Source organism: Erythrolamprus reginae, chromosome Z (genome assembly GCF_031021105.1).
Source record: "Erythrolamprus reginae isolate rEryReg1 chromosome Z, rEryReg1.hap1, whole genome shotgun sequence".
NCBI lineage: Eukaryota > Metazoa > Chordata > Lepidosauria > Squamata > Dipsadidae > Erythrolamprus > Erythrolamprus reginae.
Genome location: NC_091963.1, coordinates 136,320,455 through 136,339,544, shown reverse-complemented (window position 1 = coordinate 136,339,544; position 19,090 = coordinate 136,320,455). Strand labels below are relative to the sequence as shown.

The window sequence follows — 19,090 nt, the reverse complement described above, 5'->3', positions numbered from 1 at the left end:
ACCAGAAATGGTCCCTCAGTGGGAAAATGTGATTTTCTCTGATGAATCATCATTTACCCTTTTTCCGACCTCTGGCCGTGTTTACATCTGGAGACAGCCAAAAGAATTATTTCATCCAGACTGCCTTCTCCCAACCATCAAACATGGTGGGGGTTCAATAATGATCTGGGGGGCTATTTCTTGGAAATCCACCGGGCCAATGGTTTCCCTTCATGGAAGAATTAACAGTCATCACTATTTAGGAATTTTGGCTGACCAAATTCATCCTATGGTTCAAGAACTGTTTCCAGAGAGGGATACCATCTTTCAAGATGATAATGCACCAATCCATAGAGCAAGAAGTGTTAAAGAATGGCAGGAGGAATATTCTAATGAAGTTCAGCATCTCATCTGGCCATCACAGTCACCAGACCTCAACATTATTGAGCACTTATGGTCAATTTTAGAGATTCAAGTAAGAAGTCGATTTCCACAATTGTCTCTAAAAGAACTGGAGGGTACTTTAACTGAAGCCCATGCTAAAATTCCTTTGTAAACAATTCACAATTTGTATGAATCAATATCTCAGAGAATTGAGGCTGTATTTGTTGCAAAAGGTGAGCCAACACCATATTAAAAGATACAGTATTTTGATGATTTTTCAAGGTGTTTCCATTTTTTTGTCCACCCCTGTATATCCTTGTTTAGTTTCAACAAAACATGTTTTTATAGTTATTGAATATAGTACCCCTGTATACAGCTTTACTTCTGCTTCCTGTTTTCCACCCAACTGTAAAATTCTTTCCATATCTCGTAGTATTTTGATTGAAGAGTATTCTTCCTTATTTGGAGCTTAATTAAGATAGATTTCTTTTGGCCATGGAGTTTTAAACCTACCAATTAGAATTAATGGTCACCTCATCTTTCACAAAGTTATTTATTTAAAACATTTACAATGCCACCCATCTTTCAAACAACTAGTGGGAGGCATTTTTTTTTCAAGTGTTCTCGGAACAGCAAGAACCCTTAAACGCAACAACCAACTCACATGCGTTCATTAAATATTCGTCGTTGCGCAATTAGATTCAGAAAATGGCGGGGGAAAGTCAGCGAGGGATAAAAATATAAATATATTATCCCCGTTAACAGGAGAGGACGAAACTATTATTAAGCGGGAAGATCTAATTTTAAAAAATCCTCTATCGATCGCGGCATTTTATCAAGAGAAAAAATTGGCCCACTGCCGCCATCATCGGCCTCAGCATACGAAGTGCTTTTCCCGTAGTTTTGCCCACACTTCATTCGGCCGAACTGGGCGGTGAAGTCACAGGGTGCAGAAATAACGTCACTTCCCGCGCGCCGAGTTGGGTTTGGGGGAAATAAATGTTTTTAGCTATATGGCGTCATATCCGTCTCGAATGGCCGCAGGAGTCTGATGTTGATTACTGCGCAGCGCTGCTGGGAGGCTTCAGGTGCTGTTGTTGCAGCCACCTAGGTACGATCCGGGTCGTTTGTCCGGGGATGGGAAGGTGCAAATCCAACAATTCTAATTTAGGGTCTCTGGGGGGAGGGGCTTGCAGACTCAAGGAATGGGGGGCTCCCCAAGTTACCAAATGACTCCAGGTCGCCTCCTAAGTTGACTTCATTGGTGGCTGCTTTGGTGCTGATTGGATTGGATGCACGAGAAAAATCGTGGGAACCTCTCTTTGCCTTCGATACGTTTTAGCCAATTCTCCAGTATGCCCAATTGAAAAAGGAAGTAGGTGGGCTTCGGCTGAAATTAATGGAGGCTGTTATGTAGTTCAGGAAGTCTACAGATTTTTTGCTCCTATATTGTTTTAGGTATAAATTTTACCTAGAGCCTATTAAACAACTGAGCTAAGCTGTCTGCCTGCAATCGTGTGTATCTATTAAGAGTAAATCCCACTGAAACAAGTAAACTTTTTTACTGCCAAGTAAACTGTTTTAAGGTTAGTCCCCTTCTTCTCTTCCTTTAGGCTTTCTCAGTTATTCAGGTCATGCTTATCCCAAAGAAGCTTTTTCAAGAGCCAACTGGACTTTGTCCCCCCCTCCTTTTTGAACATGTTTCACTTCTCATCCAAGTAGCTTCTTCAGTTCTGACAGGATAGTGGGGGATGGGAAGGATTTATATTCCTTGCAGACAGCTGGTCATTTGCAACCTTTTAGAGGGTCTTTGAAGCACTTTGAAGATTTATCTGTGTGTCCTCAGGATCACCTGAGTAGTGCTGCTTCAGGAAGGGAAGGATATTTATTTTAACAGATGGTAACAATTTTTTTAAAAAATAATGATTTTTCATCTTTCTGTCCACCAAAGAAAGTGGAGAATTGTTGTCCACAAATCAGGTTTAGCCTAGTGCAGGTGAACCAGATCCAAGAGGCAGTTCAAATAACTTTTTATTTTATTTTATTACAAGTACAGGTAGTCCTTGGCTTATAGCACTTTATTCAGTGAGTATTCAAAGTTAATGGCACTGAAAAAAGTGACCTTTACAACCTTTACAGTATTCCTCATCTGATCAAAATTCAGATGCTTGGCTACTAATTCCTATTTATAACTGTTGCAGCATCCTAGGATCATTTGATCACTTTTTGCAACCTTCTGACCAAGGGAAGTAGGGAAGCCAGATTCACTTAACCAGGTGACTAATTTATCAATTGCAGTGACTCATTTAACAACAGTGATAAGAAAAGTCATAAAAGGGGGCATAGCTCACATTGATTTATTGATTGATTGGATTTATATGCCGCCCCGCTCCTTCTTAACTAAGAACTTAACAAATTCTTACTTAATAACAATACATTTTGGCCCCAAATGTGGTCGTAAATTGAGGACTACCTGTACTTCAGCAAAAGGGTCTCAGCAGCTAAAGGAATGCAGGATTCTTATCATTATAACATTTGGGAGAGCCTGACAGCTATTTGAAATAATAGCATTGTGAGGGAGTATGCAGGATTATTTTAAATTGGAATTTTGGAGGCAATGTTTTGATTCCGAAAGTTTATCATATTCTTCATTGACGCCAAAGAGTAGGCAATATAGAATGGGGGAGTAAAAGAGTTGACAGCTGCTTGTTTATACACTTTCCCCAGAGGCAGCGTGTAGTAATGATAAAGTCCTTATCAGTAGAGGAACCAGCATTCTGGTAAAGCTGGATAGGAGGCTTATCAGAACTACCAAGTTCATGTTTTGGAAGTTGATCAGATGTGTGTGAATTACTTAAGACACTCTGCTGTTGATCTGGGTTGCATTTTACAGGGTCATCATGTCAAAACGGAAAGTCACATTTGAAGACCAAGGCGATGATGATGAAGAGGAGATGATCCCCCCAAAGAAGAAGGTGAAATAAACCTTTATAGTACTTTTGTCTAATCTGAATTCTTCTGCCTGTTGTTGGTTAGAGTTCTTATCAATACTGGTCAAACTAGTGGTAGGAGCTCCTAGAAATTGTAGGACAAATCACCTGATGGAACCCAGGTTGAGGAAGGCTATTATTTAAGCTGAGATCCAGAAAATAAAGCTTAAGGAGGAACTGTTCATAACAGTGTTTTTCAACTTGGCAACTTTAAGATATAGATGGACTTCAACTCCCAGAATTCTCATCCTGGCTGGGGTTTTTTTAACGTGTGAAGTCCACACATCCTAAATGTCGATGGAAATTCTCAGTTATTCATGTCATTTTGCAAGAGACAACCGGATTTTCTTGGAGGGTTTTTTTTTAAGACACTTTTTCTCATTGAAGAAACTTCTTCATTTGAAAGCTGAACTTTCAGCTGAAGAAGCTTCTTGAATGAGAAACAAAACATTTTCAAAGGAAAAACAAGAAAGTCCAGTTGCCTCTTGAAAAAGGACCTTTGGGACACACATCCTTAAGTTACCACATTTGAAAAACACTGGGCTGTGAAATTGTAGTCTATAGTTGCAGGCTTAAATTCAGGTAGTCCTCGACTTACAATCATTTGTTTAATGACCCTGTAAAGTTACAAATGCACTGAAAAAAGTGACATGATATTTTTCTCACTTATGACCATGGCAGCATCCCCATTGGCACGTGATCGAAATTTGGATTCCTGGCAACTGGTTCAGATATATATATATGATGGTTGCAGTGTCTAGGTCAGTGATGGCGAACCTATGGCACGGGTGCCACAGATGGCATGCAGAGCCATATCTGCTGGCACGCAGAGCCGTTGCCCTAGCTCAGCTCTCATGTGCATGTGTGTGCACTGATTTTTGGCTCATACAGAGGTTGTGGGAGGGCATTTTTGGTTTCCAGACAGCCTCCAGGGGGATGTGGAAGGGCGTTTCTTCCCCTCCCCTGGCTCCAGGGAAGCCTTTGGAGCCTGGGGAAGGTGAAACACAAGCCTACTGGGCCCACCAGAAGTTGGGAAACAGGCCATTTCTGGCCTGCAGAGGGCCTCCGGGGGTGGGGGAAGCTGTTTTAACACTCCCCATGCATTGGATTATAGGTGTGGGCATTTGTGCATGCACGATAGCACAGCACACGTTCTTTTCCTGTGGGAAAAAAAAGTTTGCCATCACTGGTCTAGGTCCTGCGACCACTTTTTGCAACCTTCTGTTAAGCAAAGTCAATGGAGAACCTACATTAACAGCTTAACAGCTATGCTACTAAGTAACAACTGCAGTGATTCACTTAACAATTGTGTCAACAAAAGTCATAAAAGGGGACAAAACTCACTTAACTGCCTCACTTAGCAACAGAACTGTTGGGCTCAATTGTGGTCGTAAGTCGAGGACTGCCTATAAGGTTATCAGGGAAAAAGTAGAGAAAGTTACAGGGAGTAACTTGCTAATTTGAGAATTAGCTAATTTTCTAGCTTGACAATTGGGGGAAAACACGTAAACGGTGTAGGTTCTTCAAATGCTGAACTTCTAAATTCACTTCACCTCTTGATTAGCTGGTGGAACCTGCTATTGGAGGGCCAGGCAGCCGCTTTAAGGGCAAGCATTCATTGGACAGCGATGAGGAAGATGATGAGGAAGATGAAGGGCAGGGTAGTAAATATGACATCCTTGCATCAGACGATGTGGAAGGTAAGTAGGGAGCTGTATTGATTATAGAGTTCAGTAATCTTTTTTCTCTCAGTTAAAAAAAAAAGTCAGTAGTCCCCAAGATGGTGGATTTCTTTAGTGATGACAGTTAAGATACTCTGAATTATGTAGTGACCCATCACCTATTCATCAATCTCAATAAGAAAAAATGTTTTCAGATTTTATATTTCAAGTAAAATGGTAATTTTGGAGGGGGTTTCATACTTTCACCTTGTACTCCAATAATTTACTGTTACGGTTAAATAACATTTTTATTAATGCCAGGTCAATCAGACATTAAATCTGCAACATCCTTGTTTTATCTTTTTTAGGGCAGGAATCTGCCACTATTGACTATGAAGATGGTATCCGGATCACCCCGTTCAATTTGCAGGAGGAGATGGAAGAAGGTCATTTTGATTCAGAAGGCAACTATTTCTTGAAAAAAGAGGCACTGATTCGGGATAATTGGTTGGACAACATAGATTGGGTAAGTCTTTCTGGGTAGAGTTGAAGGCAAGACAACCATTAACTATTTTAAATTGTAAATTGTAAATTATTAGATTTGTCATGACTTGTTTTATTGTGTTGTGAGCCACACCGAGTCTACGGAAAGGGGCGGCATACACATCTAATAAATAAATAAATCAACAAACCAGTGCTGTACTTGTGTGTGCGTGTGTGCGCGTGTGTGCGCATATATATGTACTGTATGTATGTATGTATATGTAATAGATCTATCCTAGTTGCCCTTAATTTTCAAATTCAGCAAAAACATGTGACATATATATATATATGTGTGTGTCACATGTTTTGCTGAATTTACAAATTAAGGGAGACTAGGATAGATCTATTTCGGCCTTATTTTGGCCTCATCAGCTAGCTATACCCTCACTGGGACTTGAACCTGCAACCTTTGCCTTGTAAGGCAGATAATTAACCGCTAGGCTACAGTATTCAATCCCTTCAGCTCTGCACCAGGGAAGGGTTACATATTTTTGTGTCGAATCACCCTGGTGTATTGAAGGAACATCACAGCTCCTTTTTTGCCTCTCGGCCCAACCCAGGACCATTTCCAAGGCAGTTAATTTTATTGATAGCCGACAATTCTATATGTGTCACATGTTTTTTTCCTGAATTTGAAAATTAAGGGAGACTAGGATAGATCTATTTCGGCCTTATTTTGGCCTCATCAGCTAGCCATACCCTCACTGGGACTTGAACCTGCAACCTTTGCCTTGTAAGGCAGAGAATTAACCTCTAGGCTACAGTATCCAATCCCTTCAGCTCTGCACCAGGGAAGGGTTACATATTTTTGTGTCGAATCATCATGAATATGTATGTAGATCTTGGCATATTCAGGTCTTTTCCCATGTAAGGTTGATAGAATCCTGGCAACGTTTCGACGAAGGCAAATAAGAGATTGGCACATTATTATTTTTTGTTTATTTAGTTTGATTTTCCTCTAGCTGCTAAAGTATCACTGGAAGAAGTGTGCCTATACATTATTTGAAGTAAGTGTAGGGAGGTTTCAGGAATGTAAAAGAAAATACCATGGACAAGCCAGAGAATTCTTGGCCATCCACTCCATAATGGTCATCAGTTTAAACCAGTGTTTCTCAACTTTGGCAACTTTAAGATGTCTGGACTTCAGTTCCCAGAATTCCCTAGCTTCCTCTACATAGTACCCCTACACCAATAAAATGGAGACCAATATTGACAGGTGGAAAGTGTGCTTGCAATAATAGGAATTATTGCAAGAATAGACCAGCCATTTACATTCTTGTTTCAGACCTAAAATCCATTTTAATCCATAATGCATCACTTTTCTTTTACCTAACCTATCCTTTTTGGTTTTTTACCAGGTTAAAATAAAGGAACAGCCTCCCGGTCAAAAGAAATCACTCGATTCTGCAGAAAACAATGAAGAAGATGAAGATGATGAAGATCTTGAGTTGGGCCGGACACCACTGGAGAAGAAGGAACTTCTGGAAAGGATGGTAGACTTACTGTTACCTGGCGAGACAGTAGCTAGAGCCATTCAAAGGTTTGGAGACAAGGGTGGACCGAAAAGTGGTGGACGCCAGCGGAAGCCCTGGAGCCGCCTCAAAGTAGATGAAGTTGATCCAGCTGAGGAAGATGAGCCCCAGAAGCCAGGGTCACCCGAGCGGAAAGAGCAGCTGGAACAGCTGTCAGGGCTGGCTGACCAAATGGTGGCACGAGGCATCTATGAGATCTATCAGGAAACCCGGGAGAAGTTGGCCTTGAGGCTCCGGGCATTGCAGCACCCTCCTCCGGCACCTTCCTCTGTTGAACCAGAACTCGACATGTTTGCTGAGGAGGTCGACGAAGCCAAACTAGGAGAGAAGACGTCATCAGGTGAGTTTCCTTGGGGGAACTGAGGGCTACAGTGTTCCGGGATGGGAAACATACAGTCAAGACTTAAGCATAAAACGTATCAGGAAAGACTTAATGAACTCAATCCGCATAGTCTGGAGGACAGAAGGAAAAGGGGGGGGACATGATCGAAACATTTAAATATATTAAAGGGTTAAATAAGGATCAGAAGTGTTTTTAATAGGAAAGTGAACACAAGAACAAGGGGACACAATCTGAAGTTAGTTGGGGGAAAGATCAAAAGCAACATGAGAAAATATTATTTTACTGAAAGAGTAGTAGATCCTTGGAACAAACTTCCAGCAGACGTGGTAGATAAATCCACAGTAACTGAATTTAAACATGCCTGGGATAAACATATATCCATCCTAAGATAAAATACAGAAAATAGTATAAGGGCAGACTAGATGGACCATGAAGTCTTTTTCTGCCGTCAGACTTCTAAGACGGTTTGCTGAATTTTATCATAGCAGGCGAAGGATCACCTGTTGGGGTGTTTTTCACTACGTCAGGATTCAGGAGGGAAATTCCTCCCAAACTTGTAAAGTTGTGTGTCAAGAGCTTATTTGGGGAAGCCTTGAAATATGCAACCCCTCCGCTCAAAAATCCTTAAACTCAGTTATTTCTCAACCTTGGGGACTTTAAGAAGTGCGGACTCCAATTCCCAGACGCCCCCAGCCAGTCATGTTTGCTGGCGGCTTCTGGGAGTTTATTAATTTATTATTAATTAATTAATTGAATTTCTATGCTACCCCTTTCCAAGGACTCGGGGTGGCTCACACAATATCTTAATCCAATTAACTAAAAATCTAGAAAAAAACCCAGAAACCATAAAAAACAATCATTACATTCACTCCGCATTTTCTCAACGCATTCATTGGGCAGGGGGAAAAGATCCTGGCAGCATAAGTGAGTCTTCAGACTCTTATGGAAGGCAAGGAGGGTGGGGGCCATATGAATCTCCAGGGGGAGCTAATTCCAGAGGACCGGGGCCCCCACAGAGAAGGCTCTCCCCCTTGGCCCCGCCAAATGACATTGTCTGGTTGACGGAACCTGGAGGAGGGCGACTCTGTGGGACCTGACCGGTCGCTGGGATTCATGCGGCAGAAGTCCACACATCTTGAAAGATTGAGAGACGCTGCCTTAACCGTACAATCACCTTTTGGGGGATAGGTGTTCTTTTATTAGGGAATTTAGGCACTGACGGGCATCAGCCGGAGCTTCCAAGTATGCAGCTCTAGTAGGAAAATCCCAGGTGCGTCCGCAGCCGCGTCCCCCAATGCGTCCCTGCACAAGATTTGACTTCTGCGCATGCGCAGCGAACCAAGTCTCGCACTTAACGCTCACGAGAGCAAGATTTCAGCTACTTTCGCCAATTTTTTGCTTCCATGCATGGGTGGAAGCAAAAATATCAGCAAAAGTAGCCGAAATGTCGCTCTCGCGTGAGTCCTCATACAAGATTTGGATTGCGGCTGCGCAGGAGCCAAATCTTGTGCCGACGGGTGCATGTGCGCGCGCCCATGACAGACTCCAAGGGGGCTCCGGTAGCAGGTAAGTAAAGTGGCCCTTTGCTGATTAGGAAAAATTCTTCTGACATGTGTGCTTATTCCCCAACAACAGGAAATCAGGCACGGGAAGAGAGTGATGATTACACACTCTCGGAGGTGATGTGGGAATATAAGTGGGAAAACACAAACACATCTGAACTTTACGGACCCTTCAGCAGCTCTCAGATGCAGGTAAGAGGCCAAAAGATGATAGACGAACCTCTTCTTCACTTCCTCACTTTGTGCCCATTTCTCTCTATCTGTTCGCTATCCTAGCAATGTCCTTTCCCCCCTCAATGATACAAATACAGTGGTACCTCAAGATACGAACCCCTCGTCTTACGAACAACTCGTGATTCGAACCCGGGGTTCAGAAAAATTTTGCCTCTTCTTACGAACTTTTTTCGAGTTACGAACCGGCGTTCGGGAGGCTGCTGGAAAGCCGCCCGGCTGTTTTAAAAGGTGACAGCCGGGCTGGGGAGCTTCTCAGCAGCCTCCTGAACCCCGAACTTTTGCCAAACTTCCGGGTTCGGGGTCGGGAGGCTGCTGGGAAGTCCCCCAGCCCGGCTGTCACCTTTTAAAACAGCCGGGCGGCTTCCCAGCAGCCTGGGAAGGCCGTCGGTCTCCATTGCGGAGCCCAGCCATGTGGGCTCCGTTCCCCCTCTTACCAGCCCAGCAGGCAGCGGCCGTGGAGCCCTGCCATGTGGGCTCCGCCCCTTTCCTCACCGGCCCGACCAGCTGGCCGATGGTCTCTGTTGCGGAGCCCAGCCCTGTGAGCTCCGCTCTCCTCCCCGCCGGGTCTCTGTTGCGGAGCCCAGCCACGTGGGCTTAACCCCACCCCTCTGTCCCACCCATCGCCCGTATCTAGAAGAAGCTGCCACCTGAGCGCTCTTGCCCGGTGGGAGGCGAAGCATTGGGGTGGGGGGGCTGTCAGGACACCCCCCCCACCCCAGCACTTTGCATCCCGCCGGCACAGAGCAATCAGGCAGCAGCTTCGGCCGGACATGGGCAATGAGCGGGACAGAGAAGCGGGAAGAATCAGGAGGTTCCTTTGGTGGCTGGAGGCTGCCTGGCACCCGTTGCAGCCAAAACAACAAAGCCAGGCAGCCCCCAGCTGCCAAAGGAGCCTCCTGATTCTCCCCGCTTCTCTGTCCCGCCCATTGCCCGTGTCCGGCAGAAGCTGCCTCCCGTGCCGATGTTCCCTGCCACGCCCGGCTCGGCTGCCCTGGCTGCTTGGCCGGGAGCTGGATGCTGGTGGTGGCGGAGGAAGGCGAATGCGGCTTGGAAGCTGGGAGAGGGGCAGAATATGGGAGGAGAGAGGCAGCCTCCATGCTTTTCTTTCGGCGGAGCGAGAAGCAGAGGAGGAGCTGGATGCTGGTGGTGGCGGAGGAAGGCGAATGCGGCTTGGAGGCTGGGAGGGGGGGCGGAACGTCTTTGGCCACTTAGCTCCTCCGCCGAAAGAAAAGCACGGAGGCTGCCTCTCTCCTCCCATATTCCGCCCCCCTTCCAGCTTCCAAGCCGCATTCGCCTTCCTCCGCCACCACCAGCATCCAGCTCCTCTGCTTCTCGCTCCGCCGAAAGAAAAGCATGGAGGCTGCCTCTCTCCTCCCATATTCCGCCCCCCTCCCAGCTTCCAGGCCGCCGCCCGGCTGTCATTTTGTAGAGAAGCGAGAAGCGGAGGAAGAGCTGGATGCTGGTGGTGGCGGAGGAAGGCAAATGCGGCTTGGAGGGGGGCGGAATACGGGAGGAGAGAGGCAGCCTCCACGCTTTCCTTTCTGAGGAAGAGCTAAGTGGCCAGAGAAAGGGATCAATGTAAAAGCGCCGCTGGGCTGGGAACGTCTTTGGCCAATTAGCCAAAGAAAGAAAAGGGTGGACGCTGCCTCCCTCCTTCTCCCGTATTTCGTCCCCCTCCTAGCCTCCAGGCCGCCGCCAGGCTGTCATTTTGTAGAGAAGGGAGAAGCGGAGGAAGAGCTGGATGCTGGTGGTGGCGGAGGAAGGCAAATGCGGCTTGGAGGGGGGCGGAATACGGGAGGAGAGAGGCAGCCTCCACGCTTTCCTTTCTGAGGAAGAGCTAAGTGGCCAGAGAAAGGGATCAATGTAAAAGCGCCGCTGGGCTGGGAACGTCTTTGGCCAATTAGCCAAAGAAAGAAAAGGGTGGACGCTGCCTCCCTCCTTCTCCCGTATTTCGTCCCCCTCCTAGCCTCCAGGCCGCCGCCAGGCTGTCATTTTGTAGAGAAGGGAGAAGCGGAGGAAGAGCTGGATGCTGGTGGTGGCGGAGGAAGGCGAATGCGGCCCGGAGCCTCCCGAACCCCAAACTTTTACTGAACTTCCGGGTTCGGGAGGCTGCTGGGAAGCCCCCCTGCCCGGCTGTCACCTTTTAAAACAGCCCCCGGGCTGTTTTAAAAGGTGACAGCCGGGCGGCAGCGGTTTTTTGCGTGTTTTTTTTGTTGTTGCACGGATTAATTGACTTTACATTGTTTCCTATAGGAAACAATGTTTCGTCTTACGAACCTTTCATGTTACGAACCTCCCCCTGGAACCAATTAGGTTCGTATCTTGAGGTTCCACTGTACAGTGATACCTCGTCTTACAAACGCCTCATCATACAAACTTTTCGAGATACAAACCCGGGGTTTAAGATTTTTTTGCCTCTTCTTACAAACTATTTTCATCTTACAAACCCACCGCCGCCATTGGGATGCCCCGCCTCCAGACTTCCGTTGCCAGTGAAGCACCTGTTTTTGCGCTGCTGGGATTTCCCTGAGGCTCCCCTCCATGGGAAACACCACCTCCAGGCTTCCGTGTTTTTGTGATGCTGCAGGGGAATCCCAGCAGCGCAAAAATAGGCGCTTCACTGGCAACGGAAGTCCGGAGGTGGGGTTTCCCAGCGAGGGGAGCCTCAGTGAAATTGCAGCATTGCAAAAACACAGAAGTCCGGAGGTGGGGTTTCCCATGGAGGGGAGCCTCAGGGGAATCCCAGCAGCGCAAAAAGGGGCGTTTCGGCTGGCAAAAGGGGTGAATTTTTGGCTTGCACGCATTAATCGCTTTTCCATTGATTCCTATGGGAAACATTGTTTCGTCTTACAAACTTTTCACCTTAAGAACCTCGTCCCGGAACCAATTAAGTTTGTAAGACAAGGTATCACTGTATCCTATTCCCTTCTCCAATATCTGATTTTATCTTTCTTTTTTCCTGAGTCACTTTTAAAAAAATGCATCTTTCAACAATTCTGTTCCTTTTATTTATTTATTTTTCATTTATTTTATTTATTGTATTTATGCACTGCTCATTCCAAAACGGACTCAGAGTGGCTAATAATCCAAAAATAATTTAGCGTTGCTGATTGTTTTAATTTTGCAATTGTACCTAAATCCTGGATTACGATGAATTCTGGTAGTCCTTGACTTACAACAGTTGGCTTAGTGACCGACTGGTCGGAGTTACAATAGCACAGAAAAAAGTGGCTTATGATCCTCTCCGTGGTCATGTGATCAAAATTCAGCCACTTGGCAACTGAATCACTTGTATGACAATTGCAGTGTCCCGGGGTCATGGGAACCCCTTTCGCTACCTTCTGACGAGCAAAGTCAGTGGAGAAACCAGATTCACTTAACAACCGTGCTAGCAATTCAGCAACTGCAGTGATTGAATTAACAAACATGGCAAGAAAAGTCAGAACTCACTTAACAAATTCCTCACTTAACAACAGAAATATTGGGCTCAGCTGTGGCCATAAGCTGAGGATAGTCTGTACCAATGGAAGAAGGTTTCTGATGGTACAGCCTTCCTTCTGGGCTAGGAAAGCTTGTTCCTAGAGAGATTGTATCAAAGGGATTTTTAATCCTGTGTCACATTATGTTGTTTATGGTTATAATTTATTTCCTTGATCAGAGTTTTTGTTTCCTGGACAGTACATTTGCTGGTGCTCGAGGACTAGTTTTGATTGACACCGCATCACTGCCCTTAAATCACTGATGGCAAACTTTTTTTGGTTCGCGTCCCAAAGAGGTGAGCATGTGCGCTAGCAGATGCGCAGGTGCCCACATCCATTCTCTCCCCTCATGTATGTGCACCTCCCCACACTGCCTCCTGCACAAGCACACAACCTCCCTTGCTCCTGCGCATGTGCAGAGGCCTCACTGAAGCCTAGGACGGAGAAAAAACTTCCCTGAAGCCTCCAGAGTGCGAAAAACAGCACAATAGGCAAACCGGAAGTACGTTTTTTCGAACATCCTGTTTGCTCGTTGGGCCGTTTTTTACAGTCCGGGGCTCCAGGAATCTTCCCCGAAGCCTCCGGAATGGGAAAAACACCACAGTGGGCAAACCGGAAGTCCATTTCCCCAAACTTCCAGTTTGCCGATTGGGCCATTTTTTTGCACTCCAGGTCTATGGCACACATGCCATGGGTTCGCCATCACTGCCCTAAATCCATAGTAGCATACTCAAAGTACATCTTTTAGAATCTTTTATTTTCCTGACATCTTATGAATGATGATTCTTTTATTTAGAAGTAACCTAAACTAAAGGCAGCCTTGAATATAGAATGAGGAATGATGTGTGGAAACAAAAGTACAGTGATACCTTGTCTTAGGAACTTAATTGGCTCCAGGACGAGTTTCGTAAGGTGAAAAGTTCATAAGATGAAACAGTGTTTCCCATAGGAATCAATGGAAAAGCGATTAATGCATGCAAGCCCAAAATTCACTCAGTCAATATCAACTTTATTTGATTAGTCAATCGACCATATCAAAGCGACGAAAGGGACCACATCGGTCGTCATAAAACTGACTGGTTAAAATACAATAAAATTGGCTAAAATAGAGCGAATTTGAATAAACAATAAAATTGGCTAAAATAGAGCGAATTTGAATAAATAATAAGTTAAAATGCAGTATAATATGCTAAAATTGAGTAGTAAAACATGAGAATATAACTCGTGCAAAGGATTATATTAAACAAATCTAAGATACTGATATAAAATATTCTTAAGTGAGTTCATCTCCTTTGCATGCCACCCCAATATGTTCTATAAAACGTATTCTCATCTGAACAGCCCTGACTACTCACCCCTTTTGCCAGCCAAAGCGCCCGCTTTCGAGCTGATGGGATTCCCCTGAGGATCCCCTCCATGGGAAACCCCCGCCTCCAGACTTCCGCGTTTTTGCGATGCTGCAGGGGAATCCCAGAATCGCAAAAACGGGCGCTTCGCTGGCAACGGAAGTCCAGAGGTGGGGTTTCCCAACGAGGGGAGCCTTTGCCTGGCAAAGGAAGTCCGGAGGCGGGGCATCCCAGTGGCTGCAATGAGTTCGCAAGGTGAAAATAGTTCGGAAGAAGAGGCAAAAAAATCTTAAACCCTGGGTTCGTATCTCGAAAAGTTCCTATGACGAGGGGTTCGTAAGACGAGGTATCACTGTACTTCTTTTCTTTAGTCAAAGTAGTCAGTTTTGCCATTTCAGCCAACTTCTGCAGCCTTTCCTCCATAGTGGGAATCAGACCGCTTCTGAACTTCACGCTTGATGTGAAAAAGGTTGAAACTTTGATTTTGGGTTTCACCGAGTAACTTGATAGATCTTTACAGAAATATATTTACGAAAAAAGCAAAAAGTTGTGATTTGATGTTAATGCCTTATTTTACGGTAATAGGGAGAGTTGGAAGTCAATGCTTTTTTTTTTTTTGCTTTTTTAGTCTTATCTCTCCTCCCTTCCCCTTCCCCTTCCGCTGCTTTTCTATTTACTTTTGTATTTTGTATTTTACAATGTTTTATAACTCAATAAAACTGTTAAAACTAGAATCAGAAAGGACGTGTAGCATTCAGTTTCCTTGAAACACCAGATTTGATGACAAATGACCTTCCACTTCCTTATTAGCCAAAACATGTGTGATTCATACAGTTTGATTACTTCTAATATTCTCCTACCAGATCCTATTTGGCCCTTTTAGGATAATGCTGCCAATTAAGTGAGCCCCTTCAACTTTGGTTGCCTGTTTTGTAAGATTTCATGCCAGGTGGCTTTGTTTTCTTTCATGAATGGTGGCGAATATTCATGTCCCAGGATAATGTTGCAAAACCCAATCTGGATCAGCCACTGAGACGAGAAGTTTAGGTCTATCGAGCTTTCGTACTTGGGCCAGATCTCATCCTTAGAGAACTACTTTCTTTCTTTCTTTCTTTCTTTCTTTCTTTCTTCCTTCCTTCCTTCCTTCCTTCCTTCCTTCCTTCCTTCCTTCCTTCCTTCCTTCCTTCCTTCCTTCCTTCCTTCATTCATTCATTCATTCATTCATTCATTTATTTATTATTTAGATTTGTATGCCACCCCTCTCCGAAGACTCGGGGCGGCTCACAACAAGATAGAACAAATCATAAATAATCCAAATAACTTTAAAATATTTAAAGATTTAAAAGAACCCCATATACTAACAGACACACACACAAGCATACCATGTATAAATTGAACATGCCCGGGGGAGGTGTTTCAATTCCCCCATGCCTGACGGCAAAGGTGGGTTTTAAGGAGTTTACGGAAGGCAGGAAGAGTAGGGGCAGTTCTAATCTCTGGGGGGAGTTGGTTCCAGAGAGCCGGTGCCACCACAGAGAAGGCTCTCCCCCTGGGGCCCGCCAACCGACATTGTTTAGTTGACGGGACCCGGAGAAGGCCCACTCTGTGGGATCTAATCGGTCGCTGGGATTCGTGCGGCAGGAGACGGTCTCGGAGATATTCTGGTCCAGTGCAGAGTCTGTTTTATTTCCTTTCCTTCTTTTCCCTGGCATCCACTTTCAAATACTTTTTTTCCTGTCTCTTCAGGACTGGGTCTCCCAAGGCTATTTCCCCGATGGGATTTACTGCCGGAAGACGGATAATTCCGAGGGCCAGTTTTACAATTCCAAGCGGATTGATTTTGATCTGTACACATGATCCGGTCCTGCCGAGCACAAACGACAGAGTTCAACCCAGCGACAGACTGAAAGAACTTGCCAGACTTTGGGGAGGGGTGAGGGCAAGGGGGTGAGGGTTATTTGCGTGTGTGGCTGCATTTGCTGAGGGAAAGAGGGGTTTGATTCGCCATTTAAATCTGAGGATGTTTGGGGTTTTGTGAAAAATAAAATAACCTTTAAATTGGTTTGGGTAGTGAGCTCTTTCTATTTTCCTGCTGGCTATGGCATCCCTTTGCTGTGTAAAGTTTTGTGTGGGGTAATAGTTGCCAGACACAAATAATCTTCGACAGTTAGTTCTCAACCTACGACCACAATTGAGTCCAACATCTCTGTTGCTAAGCAAGACAATTGTTAAGTAAGCTTTGCCCCATTTTACAACCTTTCTTGAGACAGTTGTTAAATGAATTCCTACAGTTGTTAAATTAGTATTTATTTATTTTATTAACTATATTTATATGCCACCCAACTACCGAAGGATTCTGAGCAGTTTCCAACCAATAACAACAATTTCTAAAACAGTATAAAACATTTCATTAACAAAACCCCATTAAAACACATATACAGTGATCCCTCGATTATCGCGAGGGTTCCGTTCCAAGACCCCTCGCGATAATCGATTTTTCGCGATGTAGGGTTGCGGAAGTAAAAACACCATCTGTGCATGCGCGCCCTTTTTCCATGGCCGTGCATGCGCAGATGGTGGAGTTTGCGTGGGCGGCGGGGAAACCCGGATCTTCGTCTGCTCGCTGCTGCTGCGGCCGCCCAGCAGCTGATCTGCTCGGCGGCAGCAGCTAGGAGCCGAATCGGGCTTTCCCCTTTGCGTGGGCGGCGGGGAAACCCGGATCTTCGTCTGCTCGCTGCTGCTGCGGCCGCCCAGCAGCTGATCTGCTCGGCGGCAGCAGCGAGGAGCCGAATCGGGCTTTCCCCTTTGCGTGGGCGGCAGGGAAACCCCGATCTTCGTCGCCCACGCAAAGAGGAAACCCCGGCTCCTCGCTGATGCCCCCGCTCGCCCGCCCGCCCGCCGCCCGCCAGCAAGAGGGGGAGAGATAGAGAAAGAGAGAGAAGGAAAGAAAGAGATGAGAGAGGGAGGAAGAGAGTGTGAGAGAGGAAGAAGCAAGATAAAGAGAGAGAGAAAGAAAGATGAGAAAGGAAGGAAGAGAGTGACGTCATCGGGTGGAAAAATCGCGATATAGCGTTTCGCGAAGAACGAGATCGCGAAAATCGAGGGATCACTGTAGTCTCTCAATCACTCATCATACATGACTGAATGTCACAGTCATCAATAGTTGCTAAATATCAAAGTTACTACGAGAATCTTGCTTCCTCGATGGATTAGTTTGTCAGAAGGTCTCAAAAGGACAATCAAGTGACTCCCGGACACTGCAACCAAGGTTCTAAATTTTGGTTATGTAAACACAGGGGTGCTGCAATGGTGGTAAGTGTGAAAAACAGTCATAACTTCAGTACCATTGTAAGTTCGGACGGTCACTAAATGAGTGGTTGTAAATTGAGGATTACCTGGACGTGTGCAGCACTACTTGATCACGACTCATTAAACAGAGCTAGTGACTTATTTGGGATCACCTGCATTATATCAACTGCAGCAGACAACGTGATTGGTTGCTGGAAAATAAGGTCAAAGCAATGGAAACTGCAGTTTAATGTTTCCAAATGTAAAATAATGCGCTTGGGGAAAACGACTCCTCAATCTGAGTATTGTATTGGCAGTTCTGTGTTAGCAAAAACTTCAGAAGAGAAGGATTATGGGGTAGTGATTTCTGACAGTCTGAAAATGGGTGAGCAGTGTGGTCGGGCGGTAGGAAAAGCAAGTAGGATGCTTGGCTGCATAGCTAGAGGCATAACAAGCAGGAAGAGGGAGATTGTGATCCTGCTATATAGAGCGCTGGTGAGACCACATTTGGAATACTGTGTTCAGTTCTGGAGACCTCACCTACAAAAAGATATTGACAAAATTGAACGGGTCCAAAGATGGGCTACAAGAATGGTGGAAGGTCTTAAGCATAAAACGTATAAGGAAAGACTTAATGAACTCAATCTATATAGTCTGGAGGACAGAAGGAAAAGTGGGGACATGATCGAAACATGAGGCAAGACAATTATTTGGCTGCACACTAAACAAGCCTTAGTGGAAAATATGTTAGTTTTATTTTAGGAATTAGGCTAGTCATCAATGCTTTTTTGAGCTTTTAAATCTGTATTTGTCTATTACACACATATTTGTAAGGGTTTTTAGTTATTTTAAATATTAGACAAATTAATTATTAAATATATTATACTGTAATTATATTTAATTAAATTATTAAATATTAGACAAATAATTCACACAATTGTGTGAAATTATCTTTTCAAAAGATCCCTTCGAAATAAAATTTCAAGTTTGGGAACATGGATCTAAATAGTTCTATTAATGGGACTCGGCAAATTTATGGCAACTGAAATAGAAGCTGATGGGGTTGCAAGATATTTACAGTCAAGTTGTAGATGACACCAAATTGGCGGGCATAGCCAACACTCCAGAAGAGAGGTGCAAAATACAGAAGGATCTTGACAAACTTAGTATTTATTAGATTTGTATGCTGCCCCTCTCTGAAGACTCGGGGCGGCTCACAACAACAACAATACAATATACAGAGTACAAATCCAATATAAATTAAAAATGAAATTTAAAAACCCATAAATATTAAAAACAATCATTACTGCACAATCACACCATTCTCATGAATTACAGTCAGGAAAAAAAGGTGGTGGTGGGGGGAAGAGATAGTTATTCCCCCCATGCCTGGCGACATAGATAAGTCTTCAACATCTTGTACAATGGGTGCTATCTAATGAAATTCAATGGTGAAAAAAGTAAGGTTCTACATTTAGGCAATAAAAACAAAACACACAGGTACAGTATATGTGGTACATTGTTCAAGAGTAGTAATTATGAGAAGGATCTTGGAGTCCTAGTGGACAACCATTTAAATATGAGCCAGCAGTGTGCGGCAGCTGCCAAAAAAGCCAACACAATTCTAGGCTGCATTAACAGAGGGACAGAATCAAGGTCACTTGAAGTGTTAATACCACTTTATAAGGCCTTGGTAAGGCCACACTTGGAATACTGCATCCAGTTTTGGTCTCCTCAATGCAAAAAGGA

At 44.6% G+C, this 19,090-nt stretch overlaps 1 protein-coding gene across 1 annotated transcript; it reads left to right on the top strand.

The window, feature by feature from the left end:
- Positions 1-1,350: 1,350 nt before the first annotated feature.
- CD2BP2 (CD2 cytoplasmic tail binding protein 2) lies at positions 1,351-16,115 on the top strand. The gene is made up of 7 exons (XM_070729816.1): positions 1,351-1,474; positions 3,257-3,338; positions 4,918-5,053; positions 5,383-5,540; positions 6,916-7,429; positions 9,068-9,186; positions 15,800-16,115. Exons 2-7 carry the CDS (start codon positions 3,264-3,266, stop codon positions 15,908-15,910), a joined length of 1,113 nt encoding a protein of 370 aa, XP_070585917.1. The 5' UTR covers positions 1,351-1,474; positions 3,257-3,263; the 3' UTR covers positions 15,911-16,115.
- Positions 16,116-19,090: the final 2,975 nt, after the last annotated feature.

Coding starts and splice junctions, on each gene's coding strand:
- CD2BP2 (XM_070729816.1), top strand. CDS start 3,264: ATGTCAAAACGGAAAGTCACATTTGAAGACCAAGGCGATGATGATGAA. Junction 5,054..5,382: donor TGCATCAGACGATGTGGAAG/GTAAGTAGGGAG, acceptor TATCTTTTTTAG/GGCAGGAATCTGCCACTATT. Junction 9,187..15,799: donor TCAGCAGCTCTCAGATGCAG/GTAAGAGGCCAA, acceptor CTGTCTCTTCAG/GACTGGGTCTCCCAAGGCTA.